The sequence below is a fragment of the Neopsephotus bourkii genome, unplaced genomic scaffold (assembly GCF_033783945.1).
Source record: "Neopsephotus bourkii isolate Nb327-2 ecotype Australia unplaced genomic scaffold, CSIRO-AGI_Nbou_v1 NB_739, whole genome shotgun sequence".
In the NCBI taxonomy this organism is placed as follows: Eukaryota; Metazoa; Chordata; class Aves; order Psittaciformes; family Psittacidae; genus Neopsephotus; species Neopsephotus bourkii.
Window position 1 is genome coordinate 2,664,982 of NW_026901237.1, and position 18,182 is coordinate 2,683,163.

Here is an 18,182-nt window from a genome sequence, read left to right on the forward strand (position 1 = left end):
TTGACATCACTTCTCCTTTGGTTTGCAGATGAAGTACAATTTGCCATCCTGGTGTGATCGAGTGCTCTGGAAATCATACCCCATGGTGCACGTTGTGTGTCAGTCCTATGGTGGGTAGATAACAGATTGTAGATAGCAAAGCAATCAGTCTGAAGCGGAAATGATTCAGAGCACAGTCTGTAGGATCTCCCTGCACTGCCAGGCACTCAGCACAGAGGGACCTGATGTTAAACCAGGCAGAGTGGAGCCAAATCTCTCTGCCTGTAACCTTACAAGGTTGGGAATTAATTCTGATACTCTTTTATATGCAGAATACCCCTCAGACAGTTGCAGCTGTCCAGTTTCAGGCCACGCTGTAGGATCATTTTACACCAGTCATTTCTTGGCAGCAACAACTTTTCCTGTGCAGTTACCATCAGGAGCTCCTTACCTGATGGTGCCAGAAGGGTACGTGGTACTGTGTACTGCGTGCACAGTCCAGTCTGAGGCTGGAGCTGCAAACATCCCTCTTCTGTCAAATCACATTCCAGAAAGACTGTGTGGTACCAAGAACCTGTTCCCTTTCATGCTGAGAAGCATCACAGAAGTGCAGTGCAAGGAACAGAGGAAGCTCACAAGACCTGTTTAAAAAATGACTCAGAATTTCATTGAGTCTATGTAGGACCAAGCATCTGAGTATGATGTTGATGGTTTTGTGTGTATGAGAATGAGAAGAGGGCTCTAGGTGTCTCTTGGGGTATAAGGTGGACTGCTCTGATCAGAGAGCCTATGATGATGAGGTGTGTGGTCAAATAAGTACCTCTGCAAAGTCTGTTCAGTGGACTGGGCTTGCTAGAACTCAGTGTGCACTTGGGTCAAGTCAGGACCTTGCTCACTCACTGTTAATCTTGGGCCATGAGTTGCAGTGTAGCACTGAAGCAGCACCAGTGTACTCTTGTGTGCTTTCCTGCCATATTAGTGCTTTAGTTAGCTGTGCAAGTTGCAGAGGCAACCAGAAAGCCTGTAACTGCCTTTTGTGCTGTGAGAATCTAACACTGACAGTCGCTTGCAAAATGATACGGTAATGTTGTGTCCATTAACCAAATCTTTATGTATTTTGGCAGAAGAGTTACATTCCCAAATACTAACATGAGATTATGTAGAAACACCTTTGACTGGAGACAGTTACCACAGCGACTGTTATGTTTGCTGGAAAATTACTGAATAATATTGCTATTGCAGTGATTTCACCAGAGCAGAACACAAGGCAGTAACTCTCCTCCCTTTCTCATTGGCAGGCTGCACCACTGACATCATGACAAGTGACCACAGTCCTGTCTTTGCCACCTTCGAAGTGGGAGTCACCTCACAGTTTGTTTCAAAGAATGGTTAGTCAGTCTGGGTGCAGTCATGCTATCTTCACCTTTGGGCACAGAACACAGTGCTTTGTATATGTTAAAAGAAAAAGCTGACCCTTTAAGAGTCAAAAATGCACTTTCTTTATCGCCTGTTGAAAATGCTGTTATTTTCCCTTCCTCTTTTCTAGACTCCAAGTACACGAATTCCCAAGGGGAGATAGAGTTCCTGCACTGTTACGCCACTCTGAAGACCAAGTCCCAGACCAAGTTCTACATAGAGTTTCACTCCAGCTGCTTAGAAAGTATGGTTTTGCCCAACTTTATTCTTTCTGTCAGAGTTTCCTGCTTGTTTGGATTAGTTCCCCTTCTTTTTGCTTGGATCTCAATAAATAGCTGTGTGGATCACTTGTTCCAATGCAAAAAAGGGATGTCCTAGAGATTTGTTGTAGTTTACGAATCATCCTATACTGTCAGCAATACAATCCAAAACACACAGACTGTAATCCATGCTTAGACATGTAGTCTTCCACCATTTCTTCCATCTTGTTTGGCAACCTGATAATTTCTTGAAGAGAAGCACATGTTGTTCTTGCTTATTACACAGGCAATCTCTACTTAGCAAGCACACGATCAATTGTATTTCTGACTGTGCCTGCTACAAATGATCAGCTGCTTTCAAAGCCAAGCATCTGCTTTAAGCTAGTCAAAATAATTGCCTTGGTTTAAAAAAGAATAAACCAGAGGATCAGCTTCAGGTGAAAGGAAAAGGAGTGATTTGACTCTGTAAATGTACCCTCCAGTGCTGCAGGTTTCACTCCCTGTCCCTGTGCTGCAGGGCTGAGCCTCAGCTGTTTATGTAATGCAAGCCTACATGCCCCTGCTGTGTGTTTTTTAAAGCGGTTCCCCATCACAGGACAGCTCCTGTAAGTGGGACAGCATGCCTTCAGTGTATACTTCATCACATTATCGCATGTCAGAGCGCCGTGTCAAAGGCAGCTCCATAAAAGATTATTTTTTGGGCTGTATCGAAATTTGCATAAATTTCTATGGAAACAGTGCATTACGAATCTTAAATTAGAATTTCAAAAGTGTGCTATCTTGAGTGGCGTAGGAAGAGCTGTCATGTTCTTATCCTCCAGTCCATGTATGCACTGAGCTTCTCAGTGCCAAGTTTAACTGTGAAATAAAACCATTTAGCAATGCACCAAGAAAATCACATGTAAAGTTACCATGTAAACATGGACCCAAAGCTCAGACTTGAAGCTTCTTAATACTTTTAAAACTTGTGTCAAATTAGGATAATAATTGTAGGGGTTTTGGAGATCTGGCATCTGAGGAGGATTCGTAGACAAGTTCTTGGTGTCTTTCTTCTGGTGAGCTCCTTTTTCATCACTTTGCAGGTTTTGTGAAGAGCCAGGAAGGAGAAAATGAGGATGGGAGTGAAGGGGAGCTTGTGGTAAAGTTCATTGATGCACTTCCAAAGGTAAGCAGGGACTCCGTTTCCATATCCATATGGAATAGAAGCCTTCCACTTGCATCCCATAAGCAACATTAAGTCTTTTACTTACACGAACATTATTTTCAGGAACATGGCTGTGGTCTTGTTTACACTCAGAAGAGGCTGTAAGAATGCAGGATGGGCTTAAGCTAACCAGAGTGTGTTATAAGGAGAAAAGAACTTTCTTGCCAGTATACTATATAAAAAAGTGTATCTTTTATACAGTATACTTTCAACCTCTATCGGGAATTTTGCTGACATGATAGTGTCACTCAGAAGTGTGACCTCTCCTGAGTCTCACACTTTTAGTGAACATAACTATGCTGACAAGTCTTTTAAGCAGGCCCTATTGGTTTTTTAGATGGAAGAGAAGACTTCTTAAAGAGCAGCTCTACCCTGGAGTTTCTCTGCCCTGTCAGGCAAAGTTTTTCTCAGTATTTTATAGAAAAGTTGACCATTTTTTACCTGTGTTAAAAAAGACCATCAGTGGCCAGATGTAGTATTCCATGTGTCAGTGTCAGAGACAAGTCCTATCCTTGAGATCAGAGCTCTTCTCCATTTTCTGTCATAGTGAGAGCTGGAAGTACTATCAGAGCTCCTGGATTTGAAGTAAACATACATGTCAGTGCCCTTCAGAAAAGTTAACAAATGCTGACTTTGGAAAGAGTGCCTTAACACTGAAAGACTGGGGAAAGGCTGTACAATAAGCAATTGTAACAACAGCCAAACAGATTTCAGGGAGCAAACTGAATCAAAGTGCGGATCACTTCCTCCTAGAGCAGTTTTTAGTCCTGCACTGCAGAAGAAAACTGCAGCTCAGGCGGTTAGTGTTTGATTTGTAGCATTCCGTCTGCTGTGCTGGTAGTGAGAGTGGGGGGACTCTAAAAGTATGTAGCCTCCTACCACAGATCTCTGAACATCATCAAAGAGGCTGATCCTGGAGGTGGCATGATATCCTCATTGGTTTGTCCAGCTGAGCTTTGCTCATTTGGGACTGAGGCACAGGGATAACTGTGTTCGTGTAGCCTGCCTATTGTACTGACCCACATTAACTTGTCTTTGCAGCTGACTCCCATTATTTCAGACCCAGAATACCTCCTGGATCAACACATCCTGATCAGCATTAAGTCATCAGACAGTGATGAATCTTACGGTAAGTGTTTAGCTCTAAAGTTCTAGATGAGTCAAAATCTACTTAGATTTTTCCAAACTGCTGAAGGAGTGGGAGAGAACAGAAGTAACTCTTATAGACTGAACATCCATGATGCTCTGACTTCTGATTTGGAACTCAATACACACAAGAATACATTGTGGGCAATAATTTGTGAGCTAAGGATGATTAGAAGGAAATTAACTTGAAGCAACAATCTGTGTGAGCTTTACCAGCCCCAAAAGAGCAATGGCTTAAAAAGAAAGTACAGAAATTAAATCAGGAGTCAGTCTGTTTAAATTAGTTAACTCAAAACATACAAATCCTGTTTTATGGATTTGGCTCATGTTTTCTTTACCAGTAATGGAAGCTCAGAACCCTGTAGCCACCTGCAGCTGTCTCCAATGCCCAAATCCTTCACACATATGTGAAGAAGTGAAATGAATGCCGCTGATTTCTCCAGGGACATTACATTCCTTACTGTGATCCAGAGCAGATTCTCTCCAGTAATCTCAGCCCTGTCAGCACAGTGATAGTGGATGACTGACAGGAGAAAAATACTTCAATGCTTTTTTTCCCAGTCCCAGGCTCGTTGTCTCCTTGTCTCTAGGGGAAGGCTGCATTGCCCTGCGAATAGAAGCAACAGAATCCTTAGCTCCTATCCATACTGTGCTGACACACCATGGTGAGAAAACAGGAGTCTTTCAAGGTGAAATCAAGTTACAGACATCACAAGGAAAACAGAGAGAGAAACTGTATGGTAAGGAACGAGATTACCTCTGCAGTGCTCACCCCAGAGAATATCCATCTCTAAAGACATCTGTCAATGAACTGAAAATGATCCTTGCAGTGCTTTTAGTCCCAAAGAGGCAAGAACTTTTGATGTTGACTGCAAGATTATCCTTAGTTCTCAGGAGTATACCTGTGCTCTTTCAGAAAGGCACAGCAATGTGATTTGAGTTTTTTCCTTTTTCATCATTCAAGTAAATTCAGCAGACTGAGAGAGCCCCCTGTCTGTCACTAATACTGGTTTTATTGAATGGCGATGCCTTAGTTCCACTTGTGGCCATACGACAAGGTGCCAAAGCTTTCCCTGTTCTGGTCATCCTGGGGGAACATCAGCAAAGAGCACGTGAGGCTCTCAAGTAGAACTTCTTAGCTAAAGGATCGCAAACGCTGCTCATTTTCACCTTGCTACCTGTTGTTCTCTTTCAGAGTACAAAAGCAGCCTCTTTACATTTCCTATTATTCTTGATGGTAAAATGACCTGTATGTGGCTGTTTGGTGGACCATGACCTTTCTATTTCAAGAAACACAATTTTTCCTGTGCCATATTGTTTAAAGCAATACCATCAACTGCTTAAAACTGTCATTCTGATAGTCAAGAGAGATGCCTTAATACAAGCAGTAACACAGAAAACTTATGCAATCATACTGTGAAGCTGCCAAAACACTTTTTAATGTCTTTTCTTTCCTTCAGATTTTGTCAAGATTGAACGTGATGAAATTGCTGGGCAGAAACCAAAGAATAACAGCAACTTAGAGCCTAGCAAAGACTGGGATCAGACTAACAGGTAAAGGACAAGTGTGTAAGCTGGTTATGGAAAAGTAGTTGATTCAATAAAGGCAAAGCTGTGCTTGCTGTGGGAGCAGTATTAATAGGCATGCTGAGCACTGGGAAGCTGCCTTTGTGGCTCTCTGGTCAGGGTTGGTCAATGCTTCTGTGCCCAAAGCTTCACAAGCTGAAGATGTATTAGTCAGGTTAGGTTCCTGCACCTCACTTAAAAAGGGCCCTTTTATTTCCAACAGAAAGTCAAAATCTACTCATCTGGTTGCCAGAGAGGCAGCAGCCATTGCTCGCTATTGGGGGAGTGTTTCCTCTTCTCCAGACAACTTGGGAAAAGAGGATACATTACGGTAATCTTGCTACTTCACCTCTGCCAGCTTGGGGTGGGAAGCTGTGCTTACACTGCCTGTCTTTTCCTTTCCAAGAATCATAGGCTTACAGCTTCATAGGCACATTTCTTTGCAGGCAACTTCCTGCCTTCTCCCTGCTAGACTATATAGGTACACCTCAAAAGACCTCTCCTGTTGCTCCTTATTCCTATGCTGCGTAATGCTGCCCAGTGCTGCCATTTTCTTCTTGCTTGGAGCCATTCTGCTACAGCTTCCAGCTGAACTGCTGGGCCTAGAAGCCTATATAAGCCTCTGAGTGCTCTCTGTAGCCTGGAAATGGAAGTGCCTGTGACAGCCAGGGAAACTATTTGGTGCTGGGGCCTTGACCCAGCTGCTTCCTCTCCAAATACCCAGGGCAAAGAGAGGCACTAACAGGACTCCTACTTATTCTCTGATTCCAAAGCATCAGTGGCCAAAAAAACGAAGTAGGTGGTACTAAATCTAAGCACTCAGTGGGCACTAACTCCTTTATAGATGGCAGGGAGACAAGAAATGTATTTGTGCATGTGTCTTCCTAACAGTATTTTTTCTCTTCAGCAGCTCCACTCCCACAGACATCAGCAACCCCAACTACCTGGGGATGGCTGCTTTCTCTCAGCAGCCGTCTGCAACTAGCCAGCTTAAGCAGATACCTTCACCAGACCAACCACCTGCTCTCTGGAGCTACGAGCAGCAGCCCAAAGAGACTACATCTGTAATGGGACAGTGTCAGTCATCCTCCACATCACCCTCTGTGTCGCCTCTATCTCCAAAACCATCTCTCCAGCCTACAGTAAACAGAGGCATTTGTAGTCGGAGCCAAGAGTACCTGTAAGTCTTTGAGTTTTGCACTGGGGCTGAGTACTCTCTCTTCTGTCATTCTGCACAGTCACTGTTTCATGATCTTTAGAGAGTTCAAGGTGCTGCATATTCTCTCAGAGTTTCATCTCTAGAATTAGAGAAAGATAACTGAAGGTCACTAGTGCAGCACATCACATATTCAAAGCAAACTAGTATGGCTAGCTTTGTGAAAGGAAAACACAAAATATATGTGTAAATTTTGTTCTCTACCAAGAGAAGAGAAGGAAAAGGCCACAGAATTGGTAACAAAGAAGAAAAGGGAAGAGTTACATAGATGTTTTCACTGGATGGGAAGGAGGAGAGCTCCTTCACATGTCCTGTGTGAAGTACTTAAACCGAATTTCTGTGTACACTACTACACAAGTATCCAGCTTGCCATAGAAGGTAGCATCCATCTACTGCATCTGTCACAAGTCTTGATGCAGAATTTCCATCCAGCAATTGAAAATATCCACCCATACGCATCTAAGTAAAGTGATGAGGCTACTTCACCCTAGTGCTGTACACACTGTCCTCATTCAGACCTCCTTTTCGTAGTGACAGATGCTTCCTGTGTCTGGGCTATAGTTCACTCCATAAGCCAGAACTTGCAGAATTCAGAGCTGCAAGCAGTGCCTCAATCTGTTATGTACCTGACAAGGCTTCATCGTGCTCTCAGCTCTTTTCTTCTGCATGTACTGACTTCCAGAAAATAACTTGAAGCAAGGAGCACAAGTCACTTGAAGACTTCCAAGGAACATGTGCCACTCACACCTGTTCTCCTCTGTTCAGTGATATTGTGGCTGATCTTTTACGTAATCATGATGGCTCTCCAGATGAAAGTCTTGCCAAATCAGGTCAAGTCATATAAAACCCATGAAACCTCCTTTGTCCCACTGTATAGCTGTGCTGTCATTCCAATCTGAGCCCCAATTCAAAGGCCTCAGCTGTGAATGAACAATGATTGCCTCACCTACAGAATTATAGCTATTACTCATATATAGTGCATTTGAGTGCATTAAGGAGTCTTATCCCTTCCCCAGGAATACCATGTAGCATTGGTAGCGAGAGGAGATTGACCTAGTTGTAAAATGCTATGGTATGATGTGAGCTATGACTCAGTTAACTGTCCAGACAGACATTTCAATCCTTTCTGCCAAATCTGAATATTCTTTTTAGTATTTAAATTCAGATTTGTGTGTGTCACAGAGCCTTCAGAGCACTTGGCACAGTTTGGCTCAGCAGCTTATCTCTGTTTAAAGAGAAGCCAATTACCACTTGGACAAAGACTGTAGTGCAGCAGGGAGTTTATACAGTACCATGCTTATCTGGTCTCTGCTGTCATGTTAATAATGTTTAAACAAAGTAAAAACAACGCACAATTCTGTTCTCTCCCCAAATTTTACTATTATCCTGCCACCCCTTTGCACAGTCTGTTCAGTCTTATTATGCTCATTTCCTATTCACTTTCTGTTTAAATCAGTGTCTCTTGCCTGCTTTTTACAAGTGTCTCTTTACACTGCTTTGATGACTCTAGGCCACCTGAACTGGGGAAAACCACAGCAGAGCCTTCACTTCAGGAGGAGGGGCAGCAAAAGCCAGAGATGTTTGAGAACCCACTGTATGGTTCTATGGGGTGTAAGGGCAAGGTGGCACCAAAGAAAGAGCAGGACTACGCCAAGGCCTCACGAAAAGAGCAGCCACCACTGCGTGATCAGAGCTGTCATCTCACAAAGCCCCAGGAGCCTGAGAGTAGCAAGACCCCCAGCAAACAGCCATCACCACCTTTCCTGGTCCCCACACAGCGGTTTCGGTCCTATACCTGCTCTGGCCAATCCGAAGAGAAGAATACAGGTGAAAAGACTCAAGGCAAGCCGAAGATTACCGCACCGTTAGAAAACTCAGCACCACTCAAAAAGCTAGTCAAGCCATTGAGGTCTGAAGTCAGCCCAAGTACCCAGGGGCAGCAGAACAAACCGCCCCTTCCCTCGAAGAGCCGGGCAGTGCTGGACATGCAGAACTCCAAGGGGCGAGACTATCGGGACAGTTCAGAGCTGCCTCACTCTGGGAAGCATTGGACAGAAGAAGGACCGGTCGGCAGGACAACTACACCGGTGTGTTACTTGTGGCAGTGGGGCAGGGTAGAAGTTGGCCTCACAGCAGAATGCTGCTAGAGTAGCACTGGTTTAATCACTGTGCCCTTGCTCCGCATTTCCTAACCAAGCTCAGAGCACTGTCCCACAAGCCTACAGGGCCTGCAGAGTAGGGAGTGTCGTACAGCAGTATTGCTGCAGAAGATGTCATGTTGTGAAGCCATAGTTTTACATGAAGTGTTAACTTCTTCTGGAATGTTTAAACTTGATGGCCAGAAGAGGAACACAAATAGTCAGCTACTTTATTATTGCTCCTTCGGTGCATACTGCATTATGCCTGAAATGTCCAAACCTAGCCTCACAGCACAAACCTACAGTATTGGCTAAGGGATGTGCTTTGCTATAAATAATAAAAAGATGATTAAAAGTAGTTATCCGTGGGAAGCACTTATCAGCTTAGAACAGCAGTGTCCAAAACCATTACTGAACCCCCCACAGAAATAATCACACATCTACTTCTCTGGGTGGTGGGGTTTTTTGGGGGAAGGTTATTTTTTTGCTTGGTTTTGGGGTTTCTTTTGTTTGTTGGCTTTGGTTTTGTTGGGGGTTTTTGTTTGTTTGTTTTGTGGGGAGTTCTTTTGATTTTTTTTCTTTTTTTCTTTCTTCTGGGTTTTGTTTGTCTGTGGGAGTTGGGGTTGTTTTTTTTGCTGGCTTTGGGTTTTTTCTCCTCCAGAACATCACAAGCTGGATGAGAAGAAGCAGGGGAGGTCTTAGTAAATGGGCCTGGGAGAAAACAAGATCCCACTTGAGCAAGCTGTAGGACTGTGGCGTTTTTTTCTTCTCCATCAAGACTTTGAGAATTGACACTAGACAAGCTGATGTCTTCTCTTGTCTCCACAGTGACAGTGACACAGCAGATGGCACCCTAGGAGGAATCCTGATGGGAAGAAAGATGGAGATCGCTGCTTTGTTCACACTGATGTTCTCTGGTCTGGTTCTAAAAAGACTGAGGAGTTTTACTTCTGAGGGTGTATCCCTCCCTATGATTATGAAAATATTCTAGCTGAGAAGTTTATCCTGTGTTACTCAGAACAAGAGGAGCCAGGACCACAATACCAAATGCAAGTTAGCCTTTTATAGTGTCACCCTGGTACTTCTGTTAAGAGGCAGGTGATTCAGTACACACATTAAACGTTCTGAAAAAGAGGAAGGTACGGTAAGAGGCCCAAGAGACAGAAGGGGTGTATTTAAAGAGCTTCCTTTCCACAAAAACAAAATTTTTATTTTGTGTCACAGAATCCCTATTGAAGAGTGATGTGTAAAAGAAAGCATTTTGAAAGCGGTACAGCTCCAAAAGCACATCCTGTCTGTGGAGCAAGGAGTTAGGGGAGGGTGGGAAAACAGTTGGAACGGCAGATACTGATGAATGTCACACACTGCCAATGAAGCCAGTTTTGCCTCTAGCATTAGCTCTGCAGGCTGCATTCATGCATGATTCATGCAGAGTGTGAGGGTTGGCCCTTGGCACGGGTGGCTCTTTTTCTTTCTAGCAGGTAGTGCTTTTTGTACCCCTAACAAACAAAGGGAGCTATCAGAACTACATGCAGGAATGGGAGCATAGGCAGGACCCACAGGCAGTCTAGGAGTATAGCTGCCTGAAGGGATGGACAGCAGTAATTCCAGCCTGTCACAGCCAGCACTCTGCTTTTGAAGGACACTGGCCTGCTGATTTTGTAGCATTCTTAACAGATTAATGCTGACCTTATTGTACACTTACGTTCAATGACTGAGAATGAATAATGTTAACATACTTGTAATATCTGTTATATTCACATAAAGTATTAATGCTGAGGTTACAATTAGGCTATGCCTGTTTGTGACTTAATTGTTGATATTGTTTCCATGTTGATTACTTAAAAAATAAAATATTCACCTTTCTGATCATTCTTTTCTGAAAATTCAGCACTGCCTGCCATGATTCAGCTTCTATTGGGTGCTACACTCAGTGACTGTAGTCCCTGCCCAGAAACACCAAAGCACCAAGGAGTGCCCAGAAGATAAAACTGAGGACATATTTGCGTGTGTGTGTGTTTGCACAGACCCTTCGTGGATACAGCTGTTTTAAAAACTCTAGCACCTGTTAGCAGGTACAGTTATAGTCGTGTGAGTATAGAAAATGCACAGTAATTTTAATGGAGCAGAAGATGGCAAGCATAGGCTTGTGAGAATGGGTGGAAAAGGTAGAAACCTTTTAAAAAGAGAGGTTAGAGTTTCAAGGCATCATTACTGAAACACCTGGCACTCCACCTAGAAGTCAGCAAGACTGGCCATGAATTTACATTCCTCTTGCTTTATTAACAGAGTCCTCTCTGTGTAATCCTCGTAATTCAATAGCTGTGGTATTTCCCTGAACGTGGGGAGTTTTCACTTTTCCAGATTGCAGAAGAATTTGTGCAGCCACAGAGTAAAACCTTCCTGAAGCAGGTGAACTTTCTGTGCAATATGGAGAGTGAGATCTCCATGCTAATCCTGTGTTCTTGTATGTTCAGAGATGGAAATGTGACAGGATTTCTACAAAACATTTTTAACTTCTCAACAGTGAGACAGGGTCAGATTTTCTGTGTTTATCCACTGACTTCCTAAGCTCTAGAAAAGAAAGTAGATTCTCCAAAGTCTGCAAATAAACGCTTGATATAAAGCAAATACAGCTTCTAGCAAAAATGTTCTCCTGTTTGGCAATACTACTTAAATTTGGCACAGATTTGCGGATGAGCAGAGCTTGAGAACACAGGACTTACTAAGGCATAATATAACATCCAGGTACTTGATCTGGCCTGTCCCTTAAAAGGGTGTATTGCTGGGGGAGGAGAGAAGCTCTCTGCCAAGTTTCCTGCAATAAGAAAATGCACTTCTATTCCCATGCTAAGAATGCATTACCTACTAGATTGAGAGCTGGGTAAAAGTTATTACTTGTGGCTCCAAAGAGAGTCTGGGGTATCCTCTGTATCAGGAATGATGGAAAATGTCACCAGATTTTTTGCAAGTGGAAAACATGCAAAAGAAAGTTCTGTAAAGAGTTTTCTGAGGCCTCTGCAGAAGAGAGTTCTCAGGTGAGCAGTTTAGACACGGAGTGGTAGAGATAAGCTGGTGCAAAAAAAGTAGGGGTACACTGCACAATACTTGTCTCTATGGTAAGACTAGCAAAACCTTGAGATGGCAGAATTGGTCACACCAACTGTGGGAGCTTCCCAGACGTGAATATTAGAAAAACTAAATTTAACAAATGTCTTGTGTTTATGTTTGTTTTATTTGTGCTTTCTGTCATAATGCCTTTAATATTTTAAGGTTTTACTGCCTTGTGTCCTGAACCAGATGAAACCTGGACTGAACACAAGCTGCTTCTTTCCCTTGTGTCCCTGGGCTTATGAAACTCTTGCCAAACCAGGCACATTATTCCGCGAGCTCTTTTATTGTCCAGTTAAGTTGGCACAGACAGTACAAGCAGAAGACATGAAGGGTCTGAATTGACCAGTTTTCCTCAGGTGTAATACCTGTCTGCAACCTTCCAGCATCCTTTAACTTCTTAAAATAGCCGCAGTCATAGTGTACTTATTTCAGGGGAGACCCAGCTGTCAGAAATGCTTAAAGTTCCAAGTTACAGGATGTAATGTGTCGAACACAGTAACTTTAAAATCCTGTTTCCTGCCTGCACCTGATGCTTCTAACACAAGCCTCTGCGTCCTCTCAACTGTGAAACTATCACAGGGCACTGTTAAATCTCTTCCTAAAATGCTGTATTTGGCTAATTTTTTCCCTCCTGTTAAAAATAGGGTCTTACAGACAACGGCTCAAGGAGGAGGGAAAATAGAAGGAAAAAACCCCAAAACAAATGAAGATAAGTTAGTCCCTCCAAAATAGCAAGGGGATAATTTTGATGTTGGTTACGAATTATGATGCTTAGGCCTCTAGCCTGCTGGGACCAAGCACTCTTTCTGTACAGCTTAAAACCAAGCGTTTAGTCATTATCTTTCAGTTTGTTTTTTAACATTTATCCTAAAGTCTTTGTGTTTTTCTGTTTTTCTTGTCATAGTACAGTTAAATTAGGGGTATCTTGTCCAAAAATGAATTGATTGCTCCTCCACCCCCCCCCCCCCCCCCCCCCCGCAATTTTTATAACGAAGGCTCAGTTACTTGTGCATGATTAAACTGTGGGTGTTAGGACTAGCTAATCAAAGTGACTCAGGGCAATTCCCAGAGACCTCCTAACCAATGACTCCAAACAGCAATAGACTGGATATGGACAATATCCAAATACTTATTTATTTTCCTAATTTCTGCCTAAGAGAAATACATACTTTTCCCTCTGGGACATTTGCTGAAGACACTCCATCCCTCCCCTCATTTGTTATATCCCTTGCTGATAACATAAATGAGAAATGCAGCTACTGGACTGTGCATCAGGAAAGGTTAGGTGATGGTGAAGGCTTCTCTTGATCTGCAGTTATAACTTGACAGTTTGGTGCCATAATATATGTCAGCTGCATCTGTGTGGTGCTCGTTTTGTGGTGGCTGAAGTATTTAATGAAGGAGTCGATGACGTTCCCTATTTTCTGTGCACAGCTGAAGCAAGAGCCCTGTACAACTGGAACTGTCTCGTAACTGCTCACATCTGCCACCCAAGTGCCTATGGAGGGGGCTCATTATGCAAGTGATACAGAATCCAAATAGTCATTTCAACATGCCATATTTCCCTAGCATAGAAAAGGTGTTAGCTGTAGGGGTACAAGATGTTCTTTCTATATAGATATATATATATATAAGCAAACATCATTTTATTATTCACATGAATATGAAAAAGATCTTTCTAATTCCACAGAGTGCATGTGGTGTTGTTTCAAATGTGTCTCTCAATAAGAAGTATTTTAAGATTGCATTTGTGTCAAAACTTGTGAAGTCTTTCAGAAGCTCTTTCACAGCTGAATCCCAGGTTGACTGAAGCGATTTCTTTTCACCTACTGTAATTTGCTTTATTTTCTTCTGATGCATCACCAAATTTCCCTGAACTTCTATTCTCAGTTCACCACCATTATCCTGTTTTATTAATTTCATTTGCAGATCATCTTTGTACTTGCTCCCAAGTCAGCTAAACAAAAGGTACATTAGACATGCAGAGATTAATTCAGCTCAGCAGAACCATCCACTGGTTCATGTCATGTGTATGAATGCAGTCTATATTGAAGCCATGGTTTATTTCTCTCCCAGTTCTGCTTCACTTTATTGCAGCTTCTAGACATGGATAAAGGTTTTTGTCCAAAAAGACTCAGTTCCTGCAAACACACAGAAGGGCTTCAGTGTATCCTTTTAGATCAAAAATAACATTCCTCTGTAGCATTCAGAAAACTGTAATCAAAACTGTATTATCAAAACCCCTGTTTTTCAGCAGACATCAAGAATACTAGCCATGAGCATTTGCTGAGATTTTGCGGTTGGACTTGAGGATCTCCAGAGGCCCATCCAGTCTCAACTATTTTCTGCTTCTGTGTTTATACTTAAATGAAGTTATTCTGTGCCAGAGATGGTGATCTGCTACACATTATGGTTATTACTAACATTTTATTGCATTTTTTACAGGTTCTAGTGTAGATTGCATATAGCATAAATTAATCTCTGATGATAAAGTATTACATTATATCATAACTAATAGAGATATAGATTGCACACAACAGAGTAGTAAATGGTTGATTTGGAAAAGAATTAATGAATCAAAAAGGATGAAGCAGACGGGGTCCAGCAACAAGCAGGAGGTTGCAGTAAAGCAACCGATGAAGTAGAGACTGTGGAATGAGAGAGAATCCAGCAGAAAGCAGGTGGGTAAAAGCCATCTCTAATAGAAAGGTCGAGCCAGAGAAGGGAGGAAGGAACAGCAAAGAAATGGGGAAAAAACCAAGAGACCTTTGTAACAGACAGGATGAAGAGTTAGCATGGAAATCATGTCTGCTTGGTACTTTACAGCAATTTGCATCTTCACAATTACAGCTTGTAAGCACAAAGAAAAAGACAAGATGTGGGAAATGTTCCTTCTTTTCAAATGTAAACTCCAAGACCCAAAACAAAGCCTAATTTGAAAATGGATCTTTGAATTTAATTTAGCCTTTGGGGAGCACACTGGTGATCAGCATCTTCCCAGAAAATGAGTATTTCCAGTTCTGTCATGGTTTAAGCCGCTGGATTTGGGTCAGAAAGAGCAGTGTCGGTCAGAACATGACCCTCTCAGCATAGAATTTCTGAAAAATTAGACTTGAAGGGACCCATGTAATCCAATCCCCATGCCAGCAAAGCATAAACTGCTAAATTCTTCATGGGGAAATGCTTTTACTGGACTGACACACCTCCAGCATAGAAGTTTCTCTCTTCCTCGAGCAGTCTGTTTCAGAGCTTCACTTGCCTTTCCAGCCTTTCCTTGTCTCTAGTGGGCATTTCTGGTGGACTTTAAGCACTTTTAAAATCTAATCTTATCCCCCACGAACAAGCAGATCAGGTTATTGTCTTCATATTCTGACACACTGTATTTACATACTGCTGTCATGTTTCCCATCAGCTCCCTCCACTTTAGCTTAAACAGTCCCAACTGCCCAAATCTTTCCTCTGGGCCACTCCTTATATGTATTTTGGCCATTCCTTCTAGGCTACTTTGACACCAGAATTTTCTTGACATGTGCTGGCTAAAGCTGGACATAGAATCATAGAATCATAGAATAGTTAGGGTTGGAAAGGACCTTAAGATCATCAAGTTCCAACCCCCCTGCCAGGGACATGTCTCTCTCCACCAGAAGCCTTGCTCTTGCTGACTAAACAACAGCCCTGTTTTACCTCAGAGATGAGGTTTGCCTGTTTCATGATAGTATGCTGTTGCTGACCCATGTTCAGCTGGTGAACCAATACAAATCCTAGGTCCTTTCCTATAGATTTTTCTGCATTCATGTGTTCAGTTCCTCCTGCCTGAGGTAGTGCCTTGCATTTATCATTGCTGAACAGCATCCTGTTCGTCAAGAGAATTTTGACCTGGAAACCTGCTCTCCAGCTCAGTTGCAGTCTTCAGTCTCTGCATGCGGAACTGCAGCTGCTGCGGGTGTTAGAGTGGAGCTTGCCATCAGAAACAGAAATGGATCTAGAAGCATGACAGAGACCCACAAAATGGACAGCACCCTCTAGGAATGATGGAGTTACACAAAGTGCTGGGTGAAAATCCTTTTTAAACACAGACTATAGGATATAGCTTTTGTCTTCTGTGGCACTGGCTGACTCAACGCGGTACTGGACTACATTTAGATATTGCGGCTTCTCCACTTCCTTCTTTTGTAAGTAATTCAATACAAATGGTTGTAACCTGGGGTTAAGGAGGACACTATGCTTCATGTGGTGGAGAGTTTAATCTCACAACTAGGATGCACAGCCTGCACCAGTTTGTGTGCTGGGAGAGCTGGTGAAGGTGTATGGCCCCACATCCAGGCACACCTGAGCGCAGAAGGAAGTTGTCCCAGCATTTTTCTTTTTATCCAAGAGTCTGTGACCAGTACAGTGCATGTCTGACTGGTCTGCCTGGCTCCACTATGAACCTCTCTGACAGGCACTTCATGTCTGGCCCATCACCTGGTACAGAACTGGCCTTCACGGCAAGTCAATCAATGAAATAGTTTTATATTAACCTTTGCTGTGCCTGTACGCAATCTGGCATGCTTGCTGCAGGAATCTTTAATACCTGAAATAGCCTCAATGTGTTTGCCTTTCATATCTGCTGAAGAGTTTATTCTCCTTTGCCTTTTTTCAGTTGCACAGCTACCAAACCCACAGTAAGCTTTCTGCAGGAAGTAAAGTTTCAACCTTTAGAGGTGTAGAGCACATCTGGAGGCAGAGTTTTCACCTTTTCACTGTGGGATGAGTTTTCTGAACATCATTAGAGTTGTTAGAAGTCCTGAATGTTTATTCCTGAAGGAGGCTGTTGAACAAATGAGCAGATTTTAATGGTGGAGGTAGCAGAAAGGCGCTCCAGGCAGAGAAAGAAGCCACTTCCAGCCTGAATCAGCTGTTTTATCACGTGTTCTTGAACTCTTGTTCATATGAAAGGAAAGCAAGATGACAGGCGATGACATGGAGCAGGCATGTGCTATTGGAAAGACTGTCAGAAGCTTTAGATGAGTTTAAGAAGAGGAACTTCATGCTGGAGTGGAAAAAAACATTTTTACAGGTATCATATAAAATATAATCAGGATGTCCTGCCATTATGGAAATCATATATTACAGAAAGGTGGATATCGTTAACACAGTGTGGTTTTTCTAAGACTCAGACCTATACAGATGAGAATTAATTGGAATCCTTCCCTTGGAACAGTCTCATTATTCTAAACAGTAAATACTGCATTTCCAGTATCCAATTTATCTAATGCTTGAAGACACTTTTCCTTTCGTATTTTTTTCCATGCCAGTTCTGCTCACATTGATTCTTTCTCCTGCCCCCCTGAAAGAAGTAGTGGACAATTACCTTCTCTCCCAGTTTTAGTGGGAAAAGCCTTCTCTCAAAGATGAGCTGAAGGATTTTTGTTGGAGAGGCTGAAAGCAAGCGGTGGTTGGCCACTCAAAGGTAGTGAGGCGCTTTAGGGTTGGCTATATGTTAAGGCCAAGGTAAAAGCACTGGGGACAAGTAACTAAGTCTAACCCTTGTATTTTTCTCTTCTCCCTTTTTCCTCGTGCTTTATGTTTGGTTTCTGCTTTCTCTGCAGAGGATTAAGATGTAGAGAAGATTTGAAAGGATGAATTTCAGCACTGCCCTTCGGGAGTCCAGTAACTGTATCTGTAGAATTAGGACTTAAGCTTACAGTTTCAAGTAATTTCATGTTTTTAAACATCTAATTTGATTTTATGAAGTATAAGCAGAAAAAAAAGTAGGCTGCATGCTTACACTCAGCTAAATTAGTTTTGTAGATAATATGCATAACCTTGTGTATTATGTACTTGATAAGACAGAGCTGTGCAAGAGCTATTATTAGCCCATCTCCAGTGTAATAATTTAGTGAATCATCTGTTTTATTCTGTTACAATAACTGCATCTTTATTCATTTACCCAGAAGAGAAACAAAGCTCTTTAGCTAGCCCAAGACAAAAAGCTTTGTGCACCCTGCCCAGTTTCAAATTGAATTACAATAATATGGTTACCTAACACATTACTTAACAAGCCAAGCAGTTAAAAGTAAAGCAATGAAGCAAGGGTTAGGGATTTGACATTCACCAGAGCACACACGGTTTCTTTGTGATGCTGTGCAGGATGTGCTGAG

At 42.5% G+C, this 18,182-nt stretch overlaps 1 protein-coding gene across 3 annotated transcripts in view; it reads left to right on the forward strand.

Moving 5' to 3' along the window:
* Positions 1-10,797, forward strand: part of INPP5D (inositol polyphosphate-5-phosphatase D) — a 53,050-nt gene extending 42,253 nt beyond the window's left edge. For 2 of the 3 annotated variants that reach the window (XM_061354538.1, XM_061354540.1), the window contains exons 18-28: positions 29-110; positions 1,278-1,367; positions 1,526-1,639; positions 2,738-2,820; positions 3,901-3,988; positions 4,596-4,745; positions 5,466-5,559; positions 5,795-5,902; positions 6,479-6,751; positions 8,298-8,874; positions 9,754-10,797. In XM_061354538.1, the coding sequence (XP_061210522.1) occupies positions 29-110; positions 1,278-1,367; positions 1,526-1,639; positions 2,738-2,820; positions 3,901-3,988; positions 4,596-4,745; positions 5,466-5,559; positions 5,795-5,902; positions 6,479-6,751; positions 8,298-8,874; positions 9,754-9,756 (1,662 nt within the window). In that variant the 3' untranslated portion in view covers positions 9,757-10,797. The remainder of the gene's footprint in view (positions 1-28; positions 111-1,277; positions 1,368-1,525; positions 1,640-2,737; positions 2,821-3,900; positions 3,989-4,595; positions 4,746-5,465; positions 5,560-5,794; positions 5,903-6,478; positions 6,752-8,297; positions 8,875-9,753) is intronic. The other variant, XM_061354539.1, reaches the window with a different exon arrangement.
* The last annotated feature ends 7,385 nt before the right edge of the window (positions 10,798-18,182 follow it).